Source organism: Balaenoptera ricei, chromosome 19 (assembly GCF_028023285.1).
Source record: "Balaenoptera ricei isolate mBalRic1 chromosome 19, mBalRic1.hap2, whole genome shotgun sequence".
Lineage (NCBI taxonomy): Eukaryota > Metazoa > Chordata > Mammalia > Artiodactyla > Balaenopteridae > Balaenoptera > Balaenoptera ricei.
The window spans coordinates 45537367-45558662 of record NC_082657.1 but is presented as its reverse complement, the minus strand read 5'-3'; the positions used below and the strand labels follow the sequence as shown (position 1 = coordinate 45558662).

The window sequence follows — 21296 nt, the reverse complement described above, 5'->3', positions numbered from 1 at the left end:
TAACCCCAAACTACGAGTCTAAAGTTGGAATTAAAGTGATCATGTCAAGACCAAAAGGGGCGGCCAGGCTTCCAGCGTATCACTAGTATGCGGAAGCTGTTAGCCACACCCACCTGTGCATGTGTCTTTGTATATACACACACACAAGGCCAGTGTGTGATAGGCAAAGAGAAGCTCACCAAGGACATTCCGAATAAAGAGTGGTCTCCGGGACTCTGGCAGATAAACACCCAGGAAGTAGATGGGGACCCCAGAGAGGGCAATCCCGATGCCAATGAGGGAATTGATGGTGTCACTGAAGAGGGGCACAACCACCAGAAACAAGGAGCATATGCAGAACACGATGGGAAAAAACAGGCTCAGCTGAAATGAAGGGAGGTGAGATATTAGATAAAATAGGATGGGGGAACAGGAGAATGGGGTATGGGGAAGAAGTCACCTTGGGGAGATGGCCCACCCCTCCTAGCCTAGAGCCACTGACCTTGAGAGGCCGGGGCCGCTCGGGCTCCTTCCAGCGAAGGTAGAGCTGTCCAGCGACAGACAGGCCCACAAAGAACCAGTAGCTGAAGCTGAAGTAGTTGATGAGCAGGAAGACATCCTCCACAGTGAGGTAGATGAGTGTCATGGTGCACTGGAGGGGCAGAGGTTGGGGAGAAGTGGGCACTGTCACCACCAAGCCACCCAGGAGACTCCACCATCCAGCAGTCAGCACCACATCTGCTGACTGCTGACTTAGCTTCACCAGATTACCTCCAGGTCTTTTCAGTGATCCCTTGGCATCAGATAGGTCCATTCTTCGCAATGGCCTTCTCTCCTTCTTCTTTTGGGGGCCCTTCCTGCACTCAATGCCTCCCTTCTTTTTGCAAGCACTTCAGTAACAAGCCAGACTCGGTTCCCCTTCTGATGGCAGACAGTGAGGCCCTCCTCACTGCAATGCACCAACCTCAACATGAATCACACTGTGCCCTCTGGAGACTGTTATACGTGGGTCCCAACTACCTGGCATACAAGTGGAGGAAATGTCTCCAGAACTATCTCACTGTCCTGGAGCCTTAGAAATGCAGATTAGCAAAATGGAACCATCCCCCTGGGAAGAAGTATGACAGGATTTGTCCTCTGGAACAAAAGAGTTCTAGAAGACAGGAGTCAGGGACTAGAGTCCTGGGACAAGGTTAGATTTGCTTTAACAGCCAAAGCAGTCTTGAGGGAAAAAAACGGAGCTGGAGGAATCAGACTCCCTGACTTCAGACTATACTACAAAGCTACAGTAATCAAGACAATATGGTACTGGCACAAAAACAGAAATATAGATCAATGGAACAGGATAGAAAGCCCAGAGCTAAACCCACGCACATATGGTCAACTATCTATGACAAAGGAGGCAAGGATATACAATGGAGAAAAGACAGTCTCTTCAATAAGTGGTACTGGGAAAACTGGACAGCTACATGTAAAAGAATGAAATTAGAACACTCCCTAACACCATACACAAAAATAAACTCAAAATGGATTAGAGACCTAAATGTAAGACCAGACACTATAAAACTCTTAGAGGAAAACACAGGAAAAACACTCTTTGACATAAATCACAGCAAGATCTTTTTTGATCCACTTCCTAGAGTAATGGAAATAAAAACAAAAATAAACAAATGGGACCTAATGAAACTTAAAAGCTTTTGCAAAGCAAAGGAAACTACAAACAAGACAAAAAGACAACCCTCAGAATGGGAGGAAATATCTGCAAATGAAGCAACTGATGAGGGATTAATCTCCAAAATATACAAACAGCTCATGCAGCTCAATATCACAAAAACAAACAACCCAATCAAAAAATGGGCAGAAGACCTAAATAGACATTTCTCCAAAGAAGACATACAGATGGCCAAGAAGCACGTGAAAAGCTGCTCAACATCACTAATTATTAGAGAAGTGCAAATCAAAACTACAATGAGGGGGCTTCCCTGGTGGCGCAGTGGTTGAGAATCTGCCTGCTAATGCAGGGGACACGGGTTCGAGCCCTGGTCTGGGAAGATCCCACATGCCGCGGAGCAACTAGGCCCGTGAGCCACAACTACTGAGCCTACGCGTCTGGAGCTTGTGCTCCACAACAAGAGAGGCCGCGATAGTGAAGAGGCCCGTGCACCGCGATGAAGAGTGGCCCCCACTTGCCGCAACTAGAGGAAGCCCTCGCACAGAAACGAAGACCCAACACAGCCAAAAATAAATATAAAAAAAAAATAAAATAAATAAATAAGAGCCTTCCCTAAAAAATTAAAAAAAAAAAAAAAAAAAAACTACAATGAGGTATCACCTCACACCAGTTAGAATGGGCATCATCAGAAAATCTACAAACAACAAAGGTTGAAGAGGGTGTGGAGAAAAGGGAACCCTCTCACACTGTTGGTGGGAATGTCAATTGATACAGCCACTATGGAGAAGAGTATGGAGGTTCCTTAAAAAACTAAAAATAGAATTACCATATGACCCAGCAATCCCACTACTGGGCATATACCCAGAGAAAACCATAATTCAAAAAGACACATGCACCCCAGTGTTCACTGCAGCACTATTTATGGAAGCAACCTAAATGTCCATCGACAGACGAATGGATAAAGAAGATATGGTACATATATACAATGGAATATTACTCAGCCATAAAAAGGAATGAGATTGGGTCATTTGTAGAGATGTGGATGGATCTAGAGACTGCCATACAGAATGAAGTAAGTCAGAAAGAGAAAAACAAATATCCTATATTAACGCATATATGTGGAACCTAGAAAAATGGTACAGATGAACTGGTTTGCAGGGCAGAAACAGAGACACAGATGTAGAGAACAAACGTATGGACACCAAGGGGGGAAAGTGGCAGGGGGTGGGGGGTGGTGGTGGGGATGAATTGGGAGATTGGGATTGACATGTATACACTGATGTGGATAAAATTGATGACTAATAAGAATCTGTTGTATAAAAAAATAAATAACATAAAATTTAAAAATAAATAAATAAATAATAGATTTGCTTTAACTTCAAGAATATGGAGTTCCCCCTACCTGTCTTTTCACCCAAATTATCAACAAAGGATTTAAAACAAGAAGAGCCCATTCTAGAGAGAGAAAGGAGACCCTATATTAAGAGGAGAAAAGTGGGGTGGAAGGTGATTAATTTACAAGACATGATGTCAGATTGCCCTAAATTTATAAATTCAGTGCTATCCCAATCAATATATTGAGAGGATATTTTGTTATTTTGATAAAATGATACAAAAGTTCATCAAGACAAATAAACAGGTAAGAATTGCAATGAAAATTCCAGTGGGGAGAGGGGAACTGAAGAAGTACCCTCAGCCCCTCCTTAGTTCTCAAATATTCCGTATAAAGCTAAATAAGGAAGCTTGGTGCTGATGCAAGGATGAGGAAGGATGAGTTGAGATGACTGTACATTTAAGGGGCAAATCATGGTACTTGGCACATAAGAAGCACTCTAAAAATTAGCTACTTTTATATGATAAAAATTTGAAAAATGTGGAAAAGTGGATTATTCAATAAATGATATTTGTACAGTTGGCTAGCCATTTGAGAAAAAAATTAAGTGAATGCCTACCTCACTCCATTCACCAAAATATAAATTCCAGATGAATCCAAAACTTTAAGTAATGAAACCATAAAGGAAAGAACTAAATGACAAGAAAATGAACTATTTTTCAAATCTTGGAGTAAGGCCTTCCTCAGGGTCCCTGTTAGCCTTTACGCCTAATAATACCTTAGTGCAAATTAGAAAATGACAGTCCTTCTTCAGGACTCCTTCCGTCTGTCAGAATACTTAATAATTTACTGATTTTGTTGAAATAAAACACTTCAATGCCATCTACTATATATAAATCTATGATGCCTATGATATGAACAGAGGCCCCTAGGGTAGCTAGTGTACAACTGGCCTGGCTTTTCTAAATATGATTTAACAAAAAAAAAAAAAAAAAAAAAAAAAGAGGAGCTAGAAGGAGGAGGAAAAAAGGAAGCCACTGACAGAAAAGATAGATAAATCTTACTAATTCACTTTTATATTCTTTTGTAGTATTTGCCTTCCCTAATATAACTATGTTTTACTTTTATATTTTTAAAAAATTGTAAGAAAAAGGAAGAAACACTGAGAGGCTCAGGAAGTATCCCAAGAAGCTAGTACACCTCCCCGCAAACAGTCTTCTCATAAAGTTGGCAGGAGCACCACACAGATACGTCCAATCCCCACACTCCCCAGCACAGCTTACATTGAACAATAAAGCAGGGATGGGTGTAAAACGCTCAACGTGGATCATGGAGAGAAGGTCCGGGAGGTGGCCCTCACGGGAGCCCACGAAAAACAACCTGAAAGGACAAAAAAATGTGTCAGGAGCATCTTTGTACTCAGCCGTGCAGCCACACTCCTCACTCAGACAAACCAGGCTCAGCTCCAGAAGAAAGCAGGGGGCAGTCTCTCAGGAACCTCCCATGTTCTCTATGCATGACCAACCCAACCTACCCCCATTTTACCCACAGGTGTCTCCACCATTACCCATGAATGCCCTACCCCACTGTTACCCACTGACACCCCCAGCCCCTCAGCTATGCAACCCACCATCACCCAATGGATACCTCACCCTGCCATCACCCATTGGCACCCCAATCCACTCCACCGGGGTACCCCACTCTGCCACCCCACACATTTCCTACATAACATAATGGCTTTTTAAAGAAGGGCAGCCAGACTTCTGATGGTCTGCCCTCCATATACCTTCCCTGAGCTCCTGGTATATGAAAAGTCAGGGAGAGCCTGGGGCTCAAAGAGACAACCCAAGCTTTCTCTCTGCACCTAATGAGCCCTACTGACTGGGAAACAGAGCAGCAGAGAAAGGAAACGCCATCCAGGTAGTCAGCAGCATCATGGAGCACTCAGCACCAGGCTTGGGGGTGGGCTGGGGAACAAAAAGTTTCACAAGAGATGATCACATCTGGACTGGGAAGAAGAGTTGGGGTTTTCCAGAAGGTGAGTGTTGGGTGGAGACACAGCATGGGCAAAGGCAAAAGAGGCTTAGAGGCATAAAAGAGTATAGCCTCTTTGAAGGTAGGCGCTAGAATGCCTATAGTCCCAGGATAAGGTGCGTGAGGAGAGTGCTGGGAAAAACCTGCTTATGAGGCCATGCTGTGGGGTCTGAACAAACACCAAGAACCAGCTGTGGCTCTGAAGTAACAGCCTGACCGGATTTGACACAGAGACTCTGGTAACATCACTGAGGCCAACTAAAGCAGGGAGAGGCTAAGGTATGGGGAGGACAGCCAGACATCTGTGACAAGGTCCCATAATAGAAGAGGTCTGAATGAGGGTGGACACCCTGGCAGAGGACAAATCTGCTGGTCTTCTGTGTGTGCCCACACATTTGAGCTGGGAGATGAGGGTGGACTCCAAGGGAAAAAATCAAGAGGCCAAGAGGCTGGGAATTCCCTGGCAGTCCAGTGGTCAGGACTCTGCGCTTTCACTGCTGAGGGCCCAGGTTTGATCCCTGGTTGGGGAACTAAGATCCCACGAGCTGTGTGGTGCACCAACCCCCACAAAAACAAAAAGAGGCCAAGAGGCCAAGTAAGGAGGACTGACGGACCACAACCTCACAGCTGGAGACAAAGCACACATGGGGCACATGTGAAGTTTGAGATACTTATGGGCCATCCCGGTGGAGCCACAGGAGTTGATGGTATCATCTGGAAGGATGTCATAGGGCACGATGTTGAAGTTGGCTCACAAGGCTAATATCTGTACTAAAGTAGAGGAGAAATATGCAGAGGGAATGCTGGAGAGGATGTGAAGGTGAGGCAAAGGTGTCTAGTACAAAGCCAAAGACAGCTGCATGGGTAATAAAGAGAAAGTGAAGAAGGTAACACAGGCAGAAACGGTTGTGCATTATCTTGACATTACTGCAGTTCACTTCATGTGCAGGTCCAGATTCTTACTCTGAGTCCCCTACCCTCACCCTCACCCTCATCCTGTCAATGCCACAAGATAGCGGAGTGAGGTTAGAATATACCTACTACCTAAATATTTTGGGACAATTGGCAGAGTCAGTTGGGATGTCCTGGGCCTCAATAAGGGTGAGGCTATGGGAAACATCATCTTTGAGTGGGGCAACTTATGAACAGCCACATGGGGTGCAACCTTGGCCACACCAGGCTGAGGTGAGGGAAGATGACACCATATTCTTTTTTGTTTTTTGTTTTTGGCTGCACCACACAGCTTGCGGGATCTCAGTTCCCCAATCAGGGATTTAACCTGGGCCACAGCAGTGAAAGCCCAGAATCCTAACCACTAGGCCACCAGGGAACCCCTGACACCATATTCTTTTACAAGGCCTTGATCTCTTTATTACTCTGGTTGCCCTACAGAGGCCCCAAGTACATGGACTGGGGTGTCAAAATTAGTAAGAAGAATGAATAGGACAAAACTATCTCTTTCATTAATTCATTCTCCTATCTGTTCATGTGGCAAATATTTATTGAATGCCTATTATACTCCTGGCCCTGGAGACAGCAACATTTATACAGTGAGTGGAAGAGAAATCAAGAAAGAAGACTTCCTCTTAGATATCAGAGGGTCACAGAAGCCATGGGAATAGTTTCAGAGGAAGAAGGGTGGTAAATATCACTTGCTTCAGGGGTCCAGTAGGGTAAGAACTAAAAGCAGGCTAAGAAGGAAGTCACTGGCACCCTTGACAAGAACATTTTTAAGGTAGTAGAAGCCTACCTATGGGTAGAAAGATGAATGACAGTCAAAATGCAAACGATTTCCTTTAGAAGTATGTCCAATAAGGAAGAGGGGAGATGAGAAACTGTTTCGTGATTTCTCCAAGTGAAGATGAGAGAAGCTTGTGCACAGCTGCCTCCAAATGAACATCCACCAAAGAGAAGGGCCAAATGATGAAGTGAAGTGCTGAAGAAGAGGGGACGTGCCGGAACCCTGAGACCAGGTAGCAGAATCAGCCTGAAAAGGCAGAACTGGTCCTCTCTATGAAACAACTGGAAGGACAGTGCTCTTACAGGTAAGTCTCTGTACAGAGAAACGAGCTGGAGCCTACCTGTCGGCCGCAGTGTTTTCTGTGATGTGAGGGCCAGTGTCATCCTGTACCAGTACCCAGTATACAGCAAGTGCTCAATAATCATTTATTACAAGAATGAATCCTGGGCCTGCAGCATAATCTGCAGGAGCCTAGAGTCTGGTCCCCAACAGGATCCCTCCTCCAAGCTACTGCCTTCTTCCCCTCTACCTCTTACCAATCTGTCCTCATCTCACATGGAAACGTAAGCGACCAGCACACAGATGTTGTACAAAGGCAAGGACGCGCATGCACACACGCATACACAACACAGAGTACTAACCACTGTACGATCATGGCCACACATGCATACACACACATACACACCCTGCATGTCCGAGAGAGGGATAAGGGAAAGAAGGGCTCCGACGGATTCACCTAGAGCCTCAGAGAATTAAATACTGGTCTGTTATCGGTGAAGCAGAAACACAGTACCTTGATGAAGCAAAGATAGATGCGTTGAGGCCCCCAAAGCAGGACAGGGCAACAGCAATGGGAATGGTCCAGCTAAACATGCCAAATGTCTGGTCAGCAAATGTCTGGGGACAGAGCACAGAAGAGGCACTCAGCACAGGACAGGGTTTCCAGCCTCCTGCGTCTCTCAGGACAAATGCCATCACTGCTGAGCAGCCCGCTCTCTGGCCCAGACCCACCACCTGGCCCTGCAGAGCTGGAGTGGCAGCAGAAACAAAGATCCAGCCATTCAGTACTATGAGATGACGAGCAAATGGGGATCCCAACAGACTCACCACAGCCACGGCATCACTGCCAAGGACATCTGAAATGCTCAGCACTGTGTAATAGGCCACGTTGGTCAGGATGTAGATGAGTGTCACAATCGGCATAGAAATCCCAATGGCCAGGGGCAAATTTCTGTCAGGACAACAGAAATAGGACTACCTGGAACCAACCTCTCCTTGGGGGGTCAAAGGTACCCAGGAATTCCCTAGCCTCTGGATCTTTGAGGCTGACTCCTCTTCCCCACGTAGCCTAAGGGAGGTATGCACCCCACGCCCCAGGCTCTTTCTACTGAGAGAGAGAGAGAGAGAGAGACCCTTCCCTGTGAAGATGGCTCATGATCAATATTTGATCCTCGCCCCAGTGGGACCACTGGGTCCCACTGAAGGAGGAGCACTGTCCTCTAGGGACTGGAGGCCAGGCTGGGAACCTGGCTGCCCAGAATAAGCTTCTGGCTCCCCAGGCTTCAGTGTCAGCACCAGAGTGCAAGGTCTTAAAATCTCAGCCCCAGCTGGGTTAGCTGCTGCCCACCGAAGGACCTCTCCTCCAGGAAGGACCCTGGGGATCCTCCAGTGTGAATATGAGGCCGAGGAGCCAGGGGTTTCCCACCTTCACTCACTCCCGTCCTCGCCCCTAATCCCTCACAGCTGGAGAAGGGGGAACAGGAAGAAGAAGGGATGAGAGACAGAGGGGGGAGGGGAGGGAAGAGGGCAAGCGTGCCCACTATCAGCAGGAGTTCCAGCCAAGTTGGGGAGAGTGAGGTCCCACCTTTACCTTTCTGGGTTTTTGATTTCTTCTGTTACAAAATTAAGGGTGTCCCAACCTGAGTAAGAGAAGAGGGCAGAGTAGAGGGCGAGAGAGAGGTCTCCCAAGTCCCAGGAGGAACCCTTAAAGGCATCCTGAAAGTGCTCAGAGTGTCCTGTAGGGGCAAAGGCGGGGAAGGGTGCAGAGAAGAGAAAGAGGAAGGAGAAGGACAGGAGAGATGGCAGGTGTAAGGAGAAGAGGAAGGAGGAGGAGGGGCAGCAAGAAAGAGGAAGGGAAGAGGCAAGAAAAGGAGAGAGGAGGAGGGTCAAGAAAAGAAGGGAAAAGCAAGAGGGCAGGGAGAAGAAAACAAAAAACAAAAACAGTTTAATACCAAAAGAACCACCACCACCAGCTCCCCACACCCCACCCACTCCCTCTGAATAGTTCATTTTCCTTTAGTAGAACTAGACAATGTCAGAAAAACAAAGACATTCCCGGCTGCCTTTTGACGTGATAACACCTTTTCCAAAGCCCTAGTGAATTTCCATTTCCTGCAGGAGACCACACGGTCGGCCACAGTTCTTCTTCCTATTTTTAGAAAGAACCCTGTTTCACATACAGGAGTCATTTTTCATTAACAATTAGATCTTCCTGTGGAACTGCCTCTCATGGCCCAGACAGTTCCACAACTTGGTCACATGGGTTTCTCAGTCTCATGGAGAGAACTCTGTTGCTCTACTCGCAGTGGCTACGGTTGTGTGCGGCAGGAAATCACAGGCTTCGAAGCAACTGGGGTCTTATTTCTCACTGGGCCTGGGGTGGGCCTGGGCCACCTCCACCTGTGGAGAGGCAGCCGAGACATCTGTCAGCCGCCTTGGAGGCCTCCAGAGACTGCAGACTTGCAAGCCAAGGGAACAGCACCCAGCTGTCCAGGAGACAGACCTTCTAGACACATTGGAGGTTTTTAATAAGACCCAGACTTCTAAGGAAGCCTGCTGTCACCCACTGCAGAAAGCCTAGACCCATCCCCCAATGTGGCAAAAAGGGCTGGGTGTGCAACAAAGAGGAGGGAAAGTAGAGACTCCCGAACCCCAGGGGTGCCACTCATCATACACAGTAGTTGTTCCCTAGGGCACAGATCCTGCAGGGAGAATTACTCAACTACCCAATTTGACCCCAAGATGTTTCAGAGACTCTAGGAACATCCAGATGGCTGGCTGTACTAACTTGGCACACAGGCACAAAGGTACTGGACCAGCTGCCTAAGATTCACCCAGGGCACTTCTTAAAAACACACCTTTTTCTTTTTTTGTTTTGTTTTGGTTTTTGGCCGCGCCACACGGCTTGTGGGATCTTAGTTCCCTGACCAGGGATTGAACCTGGGCCCTCGGCAGTGAAAGCCAGAATCCTAACCACTAGGCCACCAGGGAATTCCCCAAAACACATCTTTTTGAACTCCAAGCCAACCAGAGTTTGATCCAATAGGTCTGAGATTGGAGTCTCAGCTCCTCAGGGGATTGTAAACACAGTCAAGTTTAGAGACAGATGACCCAGAGAACTGTGTTGTCTAATGATTGAGACATCCTTGGCCAAGGGCACCTCAGGACTTCTCTAAGGGGTCAGGGAATATTGGGAGGCCTGTTACCCTCCCTGTCAGCCTGCTCTGATCTGGGAATGAAAAGCTCTCTAAAGCCAACAGGCAGGAAAGTCAGTGCCAACTTCACAATATTTTAATATTTTGCTGAGAGCTGACTTTAGGAGGAAATGCTAAATAAGAGCAAGTCCAGATGAAAAGTAAAGGCTGCAAAATAACCACTCATTTCCAGACCCCATCTCCCTGCCACCCACACACTTCCCACCCCTCTCAAAGAGGGCCAAGCCCTCCTCGCCACTGACTGGCCGTCACAGACCAAAAGCAGGAGCCAGAGCAGGTCTCACTCTATCTCCATTGATTACTTTTACGACCCAATTACAACCCAAGTTTCAAAAGCTCCTAGGCCTTCGGCTGGCTTCTTGCAGTGCTCCCCACCATCACAAAGGGAAAGCAGCCCTGAGGGAGGGGCTAATTCATGTCCACTAGGCCAAACCAGCCTCGCCTAAGAAGCCCGAGAACAGATTTCCTGTTGTCACTGACACAGTCTAGCACGTATACAGAAAGAGCTGAACAGTAAAGCTAACGGAGTCCCCACATCCTCCTCAGGGAATCCAGGGGAACTCCCGGAGTCACCCACCCTCCTTCCGACCTGGGGCCCTTCTTACCCTGGCACAGTTTAACAAGGCCCATGACAATGATGGCAATGAGTGCCAGGACCTTGGCATAAGTGAATGTGTCCTGCACACGTGTGCCCCACTTGACGTAGGCACAGTTCACAAACGTCAGCAGACCTAGGAAGAAAACCATAAAGTCAGTGGCAGGCTTGAGCTGAGGGCACCGACGCCCAACCTCTCTTTACAAAGCGCATCATTTCTATCCTGTCTGCCTAAGGCAAAGTGGCCGATGGACCGGTCAGAACCAGGAGAACAGGCAAATGGGGGACATCCCCCATCTGCCCCAGCTGAGAGGAAAACATCCCATCACTGTTGACAAGTAATGATACAAAGGCATGCACTACCACATATTCATGCATTCTGACAGCCCGAACCATTTTTGGAAATTCCCCCCAGGCCCAGGAATGGTGAACTTCACCCATTCTTCCCCACTCAGATTCCCAAAGTTTCAAACCACCTGGGGCACAAGACCTCTCCATGGCCACATTAGCGAATGGGGACAAGAGAGGCCCAACAACAAATAAGGTCAATTTAAATGCAGGTGGCAGGTCACCTAGCAGTTAGGGAGACAATGTTTAGCATGTAATTATTTTTTAAAAAGCCTGTCATGTGCCTGACAATTTCACATATATCCTCTCAATTAATTCTCACAACCACGAAATAGACATTCTTATTCCCATTTTACAGATGAGGAAACTGAGGTTAACAGAGGCTAACTACCATTCCCAAGCTTACATAGACCTCCCTGATCTCCCCCACCCCATTCCTATCCAAACCTCCCAGTTCTCGGATAGGCCCATGGAGAAGTGGGCTCGCGTCAGCACTGCTGGCTTTACATTCCAGCTCCTCACGTACCTCAGTGATACCTGGGTCCTGTGTTAGAGGTCCCAGCACCCTACCCCTGCTAAATAGGGACCGCTCTGATCCATGGAGAGGACTCGAGAACAGTATCCACGGGGCTCCACAGTGACACCTCTAAGTACTGCCCCTAGCCTCCAAAAATAGAACTTTTACGAGAACCTCAAATGTTATTATAAAATTTGGGGGCTCATCCTCCAGGCCACGTCTACCTACTTCTACCCATGTTGCACTCTCTCCTTCAGCCAGACTCTCTCCTTACTGATGCCGGATATACACATAAGAGAAATGTCCTCCCCTCCTCCTCCTGCCATAGGCAATAGCAACTCCCACTTTCAAGGTCTAGCTCAGTCCCCGCTTCCTCTGTAAAACCTTGCTAAAATATATCAGCCAGCTCCTCCCTGAGCTCTCTCTCCCTGAACCGTACAACGTTCTCACTTCACACACAGCTTAGTACCTTGTGCTGTGGTCATATGGACCTATGTCTCAAGAAGGTTCCTCTCTCTCCCTCAGGCATCTGGGTGGTACTTCCCCAAGGAGATCACAAATTCTTAGGGGGAAACAAAAGCATACTGTTTTCTTAAGCTTACTGCCAAGCAAAGATGGGAACTGATCAACCCTGATTGGAATCAAGATGGTGATGACTTTCGCTTAACTGCCAATCCCCTGGAGCAAGGCAATTTTCAGAAAGTTGGACATTCCTCCACTCAAATGGAGAGGAGAGCCTAGGGCCAGCCTGTGGATATAAACATGAGCGGCTGAACAGCCTCCGTGGCACTTTAAGAGCTTTCATTCAGTACTTTGGCAAATGACACAGGTGCTTACTAGTCAGTCATATAGGGTGCGTGGGGGCAGGGGGGTGGGGGAGAAACGAGGCGGTGGGGAGTAAATAATGGCCAAGGGGGAAGGGAGAAGACCAAAGGAATGCACACTGCTGGCAGGTCTTCCCGGGGACCTGCCCTGTTAATCAGAGTTCACTGTGTGAAGCTAAGCCTAGATCAGCTAACATGAGGATTACCTAATAAATAGCCACCAGTAATCCACAGGCCTCTGTGCAATACAGTAAGCATATTTTGAAGTACCTGCCAGGCCCCTTCTTGGGAATTGCTCCCCCTTCCCTATCACGGCTGATAGAGTCCAACAACGGACCCAAGCTGAGCCTATTTGATTATCTCTCCCAAGAATATGGAGTCAGGATACCAAGAGACTGAACCTATCTAACAGCAGCGAAGTCAGGAGCCACAGCAAGTCAAAATCACATACGAGCCCCTGTAACAGAGGAAGAAAAGCCACAAGAAAGCAGAGGAAGGAAGCAGGACTACAAAAACGAGCAGAAGTGAGAGCAGCTTGTAAGAAGCTGTGCAGCTTGTGAGAAAAAGATTGATGAAGGAGAAAAACAAATACTGTATGCTAACACATATATATGGAACCTAAAAAAAAAAAAGGTTCTGAAGAACGTAGGGGCAGGACAGGAATAAAGACTAAGACGTAGAGAATGGACTTGAGGACACGGGGAGGGGGTAGGGGGGTAAGCTGGGACGAAGTGAGAGAGTGGCATTGACATATATACATTACCAAATGTAAAATAGATAGCTAGTGGGAAGCAGCATAGCACAGGGAGATCAGCTCGGTGCTCTGTGACCACCTAGAGGGGTGGGATAGGGAGGGTGAGAGGGAGACGCGAGAGGGAGGAGATATGGGGATATATGTATATGTATAGCTGATTCACTTTGTTATACAGCAGAAACTAACACACCATTGTACAGCAATTATACTCCAATAAAGATGTTAAAAAAAAAAAAGGTTGATGAGGAAAGACACAGAAATATACAGAAGACAGAGGCAGGGGCAAAACAGACAAGAGACAAAGACAAGGAGGCAGAGACAAAGAGATGGAGACAAGAAGAGCGATAGAAACAGAAAGATGGACATACACACGGAGAAGGAGGCTGTCTCACAATGTCCTGGCTGTGCTTGCTGTGCTTCTGGTTTGTAGCACTGAAATGTGGCTGCAAGATGGGGAGAGAAGCTGACACACTCCTCAGCCCACTGACAGGCACTCCCTCCTCTGGGTTCTGCTCCTTTTCCTTCCCTCCATCCTGCTACAAACTGCCCCCATGGCTTGGGCCTCTCTGCACACAGTGGGAATTCAATGAGTGAAGGCAGCACCTCAATGGAAGCCCCTGCAGAGCCTCTTCTCAAAGACCAGATGGAAGGATACACAAAAGCCTGGTCACAGCAGCTGCCTCAGGGAGGAAGACTAAAGCTCTGAGAGGGAGGAGACTTTTCCACGGTACACCATTTTAGATACTTTGACTTACTTACCATGCACATACACTTCTTTCTCAATAAAAGTACTTAATTTAAAACATTATGTAGGACTTCCCTGGTGGTGCAGTGGTTAAGAATCTGCCTGCCAACGCAGGGGTCACGGGTTCAAGCCCTGGTCCCGGAAGATCCCACATGCCGCGAGCAACTAAGCCCGTGCGCCACAACTACTGAGCCTGCACTCTAGAGCCCATGAGCCACAACTACCAAAGCCCACGTGCCTAGAGCCCATGCTCCGCAACAGACAAGCCACCGCAATGAGAAGCCCGCGCACCACAACGAAGAGTAGCCCCCACTCGCCGCAACTAGAGAAAAGCCCGCGCGTAGCAACGAAGACCCAACACAGCCAAAAGTAAATTAAAAAAAAAACAACAAACCACTATGTAGGACTTCCCTGGTGGTGCAGTGGTTAGGAATCCGCCTGCCAGTGCAGGGGACATGGGTTCGAGCCCTGGTCTGGGAAGATCCCACATGCCGCTGAGCAACTAAGCCCGTGGACCACAACTACTGAGCCTGCGCTCTAGAGCCCACAAGCCACAACTACTGAAGCCCATATGCCTAGAGCCTGTGCTCTGCAGCAAGAGAAACCACCGCAATGAGAAGCCCGCGCACCACAACGAAGAGTAGCCCATGCTGGCCGCAACTAGAGAAAAGCCCACGCGTAGCAACAAAGACCCAACGCAGCCAAAAATAAATAAATAAATAAAATAAATTTATAAAACAACAACACTATGTAGCCAGGGAGCAGGACCAGGAGTAGAGTAAGGTGAGTAAGGAGCCCAGAGCACAAAATTTAAGTAGGCACTCACTGTCAGGGGACAACCTGGCAAACCTGAGAGTGAGTGCATCCTTAAATGCTGGCCCCAGGAGCCCTGCTTGCTTCACTGGACTCTCAGCCCTGCCAGAGAACAGAGAGCTCCGAGAACAGTCTACCAAGCAGACGCCAACTCCCTCGAATGTTTTCCTGATTCTAATTAAGAAACAAAATTTCACCATCTGATCCCCCATCCCCCCACCCCACCCCCCGCCCGCCTCCCAGAGCTCCCATCTAGCAGCAAGGACTATACCAGAGCTCAAATACAAGAGAGCCAGGCTGAGCCTGGAGGCCAGGCGCTCAGACTCAACTACCACAGTTAAAACATCCACGCCTTCCCTCTTCCTCCGATCTCATTTCCTTGCTGCAAGCCTGCACCAATGAGTGTGGGACCCATGTGAGGGTCTTCCAGGCTCTCTAGGGGCTTGTTGCTGAGAAATACTCAAATAGCAGATCCAGATCCAATCCCTAAGCAGAAACAAATCCCCAAAGTCTCTCTGTGGCAAAGATGGCTACATATCTTCTAATATCTGTTCTTCCATCTTTCCTTAGTAATAGAAATTTTAGCTGGAGTCCGGCTGCCCAAAATAATGATGACATTTACCAGCCTCTTTTGCAGGCAGGTATGGCCAAGTAACTTAAGTTCTTAACCCAGGGATATAAGCAAAGTGTCACATAAGTAAGACCTTATAGGAGTATCTTTGAAGGGTGAGAGGTGCCTTTCTTTGTCCTTCCTGTCAGCTACAACGCAGACATGACTAGAGCTTGAGTAGCCATCCTGGACCACCAGCCAGAAGTCACATGCTGAGGATGGCAGAGCAGTAAAACAGAAGAAAGGAACCTGAAGAATTATGAAGTCATCCTACTAGCCCCATGCTGCCTATTTTTAACATGTGAGAGAAATAAATTTCAACATGCTTGAGCCATGCTCCTTTTGGTTTTCAGTTGTTTGAAACCCAGACTAATCCTGAATAATACATGTGCCCACAGACAAAATCTGCACCTCTCATACTCTCCTTCTGATGAGGAGATGGCCTGGCATCTGAAGCGGCAGTTCCAGTTATGCTGTCGCAGCTCCCTTCTCCTACAAGCACTGGGAGGAAAGGGAACCTTCCAATTCCTCCCACAAACAGGCATTCAAGGACAGAGGAGTGCAATCCTTAACAACAATGGCAAAGTGGGAAAAGAAAAAGAAGGGGAAAAAAACATCTACAAGTCTCTTAGGAGAGAAATGTTCTACAACAGTCTAGGAGAGGTAAACCCTTCCAGATGGAGATCCTGGAATCAGAAGCTACCTCTTGGCATGTGTATGAATACATAATGTACATGTCTTTTTTAAAAGCCTCCTTGTTTTTAATTACACAAGTATACATATTTAGTCTTATTATCAAAACATTCAAACTATATATAGGGTTAGAATCCAGGGTTTTTGAGCAACTGTGGTCAAGACCAGTCCTCCTCAGGCCTGTCACTGTCAGAACATAAAAGCTGTCTATCCATAGCAACAACTGACCAAAATAGGGGAGAGTATCCTTGCTACTCAGAACCCTGCCCAGGCATGAGTCCAAGACAGCAAGAGGCAATAGGAAGCCATTCAGGCATCACACAGTGTTTCCTCACTGCAGTCTCACCCTTGACAGTCTCCCTTTCCTTCTTCCTTCCCCTCCTCCTCCCTTCCCTGTCAGCCTTTCCAAACAAACCCTCAGGGACAACGGAGTCTCAGCTGTGAGCAGACCTCTGCTGATGCCACTGTGTCAGTGCTGAACTGACTTCCACGGCAAATACTCTCCAATGATGTATTTGAGGTTACATAACAGACAGGATCCCACAGTGATAAATGCACCAAGACCTAAGCCAGAAACACACACTTCTGCAGACAAATCAAGTACTCCTACAATGCTGGGCACCTGGGCTACTGAGAATACTGCTGGTCACCTGGTCAGAGAAAGGACCTATGGACCTCAATAAGTGCCATTTCCCCCTACAGTCCCATAAGTGAATAAGAGCCCCTAAGCATACTGAGCTCAGCGGGCAGCCTGAGGCCCCACCCACCACAGAAGAGTCCAAGATCCCAGAATACATAACAGCAGAATGACAGTTTCTCAATCTCAGCACAACTGACATTTTGGGCCAGATAAGTCTGTCACGTGGGGCTGTCCTGTGCATTATAGGATGTTCAGCAGCACTCCTGACCTGTACCCACTAGATGCCAGCAACACCCCTTCCCAGCAGATGCGACAACCAAAAATGTCTCCAAACCTCGCCAAATGTCTCCTGGGGGGGAAACTCATCTCCAGTTGAGAAAACCACTGTTCTGACATAATGAGTACCACCTAAGACAATCTGAAATCCAAAAAAAAAAAAAAAAAAAAGCTGCTTGGATGTATCTCCCTGCCATGTGCAACCTGGGACTGGGGTGGAGGGCTGCTGGAAGCCAGGATCTGAAATAGCAATGCCTTCAGGGCCCGAGAAGGTAATATAAATGAGCAAAGGCAAGAATGTCTGGATATAAAACAAGAGGGAGTGGGGGACTGCAGTGAATGGGAGAATATATGCTCCATTTAAAGGAGTAACCACTACTCAAATGCAGCTGATTGTGTGAGGCTGGAATATGGGTCCAAGTTTGCCAGAACTTTTGATTTTTCAAGAGAAAGGGCAAATCCTGATTTTTAAATGTTGGCAAGTAATTCAAAATTATTTAGAACACTGTGCAGGCCCAATATATCTGTGGGCCAAGGGTGGCCCGTGGGCCACCAGCTTGCAGCTCTGCCCTAGAGTTAGTTATATGGAGACTGCCTAGGCCCTTTCTTCTAGGATGGAATTTTAATTGTCTAGCCTAGCATGGATATAACTTCTTTAAGCAGTCTCCCAACTAACCTGGACCCCTCTCATGTCTCAGTTTCAAGACTAACGTAATTCTCCTACCCAAGCCTCACCCAGCATTCAGTGCAGATCTTTGTTTTTTCCCCTAATTATGACATAGTTGGTTTCTTCCAATTTAGGTCTCTTGAGACCAGGCTGCTCTCAGTGCCACACCTGTCCAAGGAGGCTCCCTCCAGCACACCCCAGCTTAGCTGGATGATACATCAGCCTGATTCTACACCCTAATTTCCAAGAAGAGGAGTAAACTGAGCCCTAAAACCTAGTCTGTTAGGATGGGACAAGGTTTTAATGACTTGGCACCACCTCTGACAAGTTTCCCGCCCTCAGGCCCGCTTTATGGAAATGCCTTGGTTTCTGGAATAGGGGTTTTTTGAATGAAAGAAGTTATATGATACCATAACTTTGCATTTCTAAGAGGTGAGGTCTCTCCTCCTGATCAAAAGATCAGTTCCTAGTGTGGGGATGGGCTTCCTAAGCAGAAAAAACAATGGGAAAAATCATAAAAGAAAAAAGATTTAACAAACAAAAATCTTCTTTATGTGAGAAATTATGTACAGAGGTGCCCTTTGATTTGGTTATTCTTGGAATTCATCCGAAGGCCATCAAGGGACCAATGCACAGGCACTCACAGGTGCTCAGAAAAGAGTACAAATTCACGAAACCTTCTAGAAAGCAACTGGGTAAAACACGAAGAAACTTAAAACAGTTTAATTCTTTAGACACAGGGATTTCTCTTTTATAATTTTATCCTAATAAAATATGAAGAAACTCTGAAAATGATTTCTACACAGCAGCATTATTTTTAATAATGATATTATAGGGCACTTGCTGTATGCCAGGCAGAGAGAAGTACTGTACTTTATTTGTATTGATTCACTTATTCCTCACAACAAACTTTTCAGATAGGTACTATCAATGAAATGAAAAAAAAAAATGTTGCCTGCCATATCAGTAAACAAAGAATGTTGCAGCCATCAAGCCATCACAAAACAGCTGCTCCATGGAGAGCCCTGAGGGACCTCAGGATAGAAACAGGATGCCCGCCATCTAGCAGTCAGCACCCACTAACTGCAGCCACCCCGGACAGTGCACCCTGAAGAGATTTAGGTTAAGAAACCATAGGATACTGGTCCCAGATAGCTGAGCTACATATCAAAGGAATGATTTCAATGAGCCCTGACTTTTGCATTTTTCCATACATAGAAAAGCGCTCAATTCCTTAACGAGATATCTGGTTTTCTTTAATTAACAGCAATCTTTTGGGACTTCCCTGATGGTCCAGTGGGTAAGACTCCAAGCTTCCACTGCAGGGGGCATGGGTTCGATCCCATTTTTTCGGCAGCGAAAAAACAAAAACAAACAAAAAACAGTAATCTTTTGATGTTCCGACTACCTGGTCTTCGTTGCAAAAACTCCTATATATCCCGGCCCCTCCCTTACCTCTTTGCAGCAGTGTCTCAGAGCTATCTGAGATGCTGTGCCCCAGGCTTAAGTCCTCAGTTTTGTCTGCTGAATAAAACATAATTCTCAGCTTTTAGGTTGTGCATGTTTTTTTCAGTTCACAGTACAATCAATATTCCCATTTTACAAAATGAGAAAATTAAGGCACCAGTTAACTATCTCCTCCAAGGTCAGTAGCTACTCAATGGTAAAGCTGGAATCAAACCCAGTCTGGCATGGGAGCCTATGATCTTCCCCCTCCCCCCACCCACTGGCCATGCCGAGAGACCGGGATGAACCCACACCCCCTGCAGTGGAAGCTCGGAGTCTTAACCACTGGACCGCCAGGGAAGTCCTTTTTTTTTGGAATCCTAACCACTAGGCCGCCAGGGAACTCCCAAGGGAGGCTATGATCTTAACCACTACATTACACTGCCTGGAAACTACTTGTGTGTCCCAAACCACGTTTTCTAAGAATATTTGGTGAAAGAGATTAAATATTAAAATTTTTAAAATGCAGTATACAAACCACAAAGAGTATGATCTCAAGGGTACTTTTTTTAAATGATGGATAAGCAGAAAAAAAAATATCGGAAGGTATTTCACACAAATAGTAACAATAGTTCTCTGGGAGGTAAAATCATGGGTGATTTTAACTTTCTATTTTCTTTTTTGCATTTTTCTAATTCCCTGTAGGGTCTATGCATCACCTTTTAATAAAAAAGAAGATATATATATATATATATATATATATATATATATATATATAACTTTAAAAAAATGTTCCCTTTGGGACTTCCCTGGTGGAGCAGTGGTTAAGAATCCGCCTGCCAATGCAGGGGACACGGGTTCAAGCCCTGGTCCAGGAAGATCCCACATGCCGCAGAGCAACTAAGCCTGTGCGCCACAACTACTGAGCCTGCGCTCGAGAGCCCGCGAACCACAACTACTGAAGCCCGCGCACCTGAAGCCTGTGCTCCGCAACAAGAGAAGTCACCACAATGAAAAGCCCGCGTGCCACAACAAAGACCCAACGCAGCCAAAAATAAATAAATAAAATAAATAAATTTATTAAAAAAAAATGTTTCTTTTGAAGAACATTTCACAAAAAGGGGGGAAATCCATGATACACTAAGTTTAAAAAGCAGAATATCAAGTTATATGCAAAGTATGATTCCAATTCTATAACAGAAAGAAATGAAGACGTAACTGAACTATTAAAAGTACCCATATGCCGGGCTTCCCTGGTGGCGCAAGGGTTAAGAACCTGCCTGCCAATGCAGGGGACACGGGTTCGAGCCCTGGTCCGGGAAGATCCTACACGCCGCAAGCAACTAAGCCCGTGCGTCACAACTACTGAGCCTGCGCTCTACATCCTGCGAGCCACAACTATCGAAGCCCGTGTGCCTACAACCCGGGCTCGCAACAAAGAGAAGCCACCGCAATAAGAAGACTGCGCACCACAACGAAGAGTAGCCTCCCGTCTCCACAACTAGATAAAAGCCTAGAGAAAAGCCCACACATAACAACAAAGACCCAACGCAGCCAAGAACAAATAAATAAATTTATTTATTTATTTTTTAAAAGATTTATTTATTTTTGGCTGCATTGGGTCTTTTTTGCTGTGTGTGGGCTTTCTCTAGTTGCGGCGAGCGGGGGCTACTCTTCATTGTGGTGCTCTGGCTTCTCATTGCGGTGGCCTCTCTTGTTGCGGAGCTCAGGCTCTAGGCGTGCGGGCTTCAGTAGTTGTGGCACACGGGCTCAGTAGTTGTGGCTCACAGGCTCTAGAGCGCAGGCTCAGTAGCTGTGGAGCACGGGCTTAGTTGCTCCACAGCATGTGGGATCTTCCCGGACCAGGGCTTGAACCCGTGACCCCTGCGTTGGCAGGCAGATTCTTAACCACTGCGCCACCAGGGAAGCCCAACAAATTTATTTTTTTTTAAAAAAGTACTCCTGTCTGGGGACTTCCCTGACAGTCCAGCGGTTAAGACTCTGGGCTCCCAATGCAGGGGGCGCGGGTTCAGTCGCTGCATGATGCGGCCGAAATAAATAAATAAATATTTAAAAAAATAAAAGTACTTATGTCTTGGTGGTAGATTATAGGTG

At 46.8% G+C, this 21296-nt stretch overlaps 1 protein-coding gene across 5 annotated transcripts in view; it reads right to left on the bottom strand.

Annotated features, from left to right (window-relative positions):
* The window catches only part of SLC7A6 (solute carrier family 7 member 6), a 38078-nt gene that overhangs the window by 4611 nt on the left and 12171 nt on the right, over positions 1-21296 (bottom strand). For all 5 annotated transcript variants that reach the window (XR_009499046.1, XM_059904805.1, XM_059904807.1 and 2 more), the window contains 7 exons: positions 10859-10984; positions 8630-8774; positions 7867-7990; positions 7553-7656; positions 4268-4364; positions 482-631; positions 180-363 (listed from right to left, as the gene is read on the bottom strand). Coding sequence is in view for 4 of the 5 variants with exons in the window: in XM_059904805.1 (XP_059760788.1) it covers positions 180-363; positions 482-631; positions 4268-4364; positions 7553-7656; positions 7867-7990; positions 8630-8774; positions 10859-10984 (930 nt within the window). In the remaining variant the exon portion in view is untranslated. The remainder of the gene's footprint in view (positions 1-179; positions 364-481; positions 632-4267; positions 4365-7552; positions 7657-7866; positions 7991-8629; positions 8775-10858; positions 10985-21296) is intronic.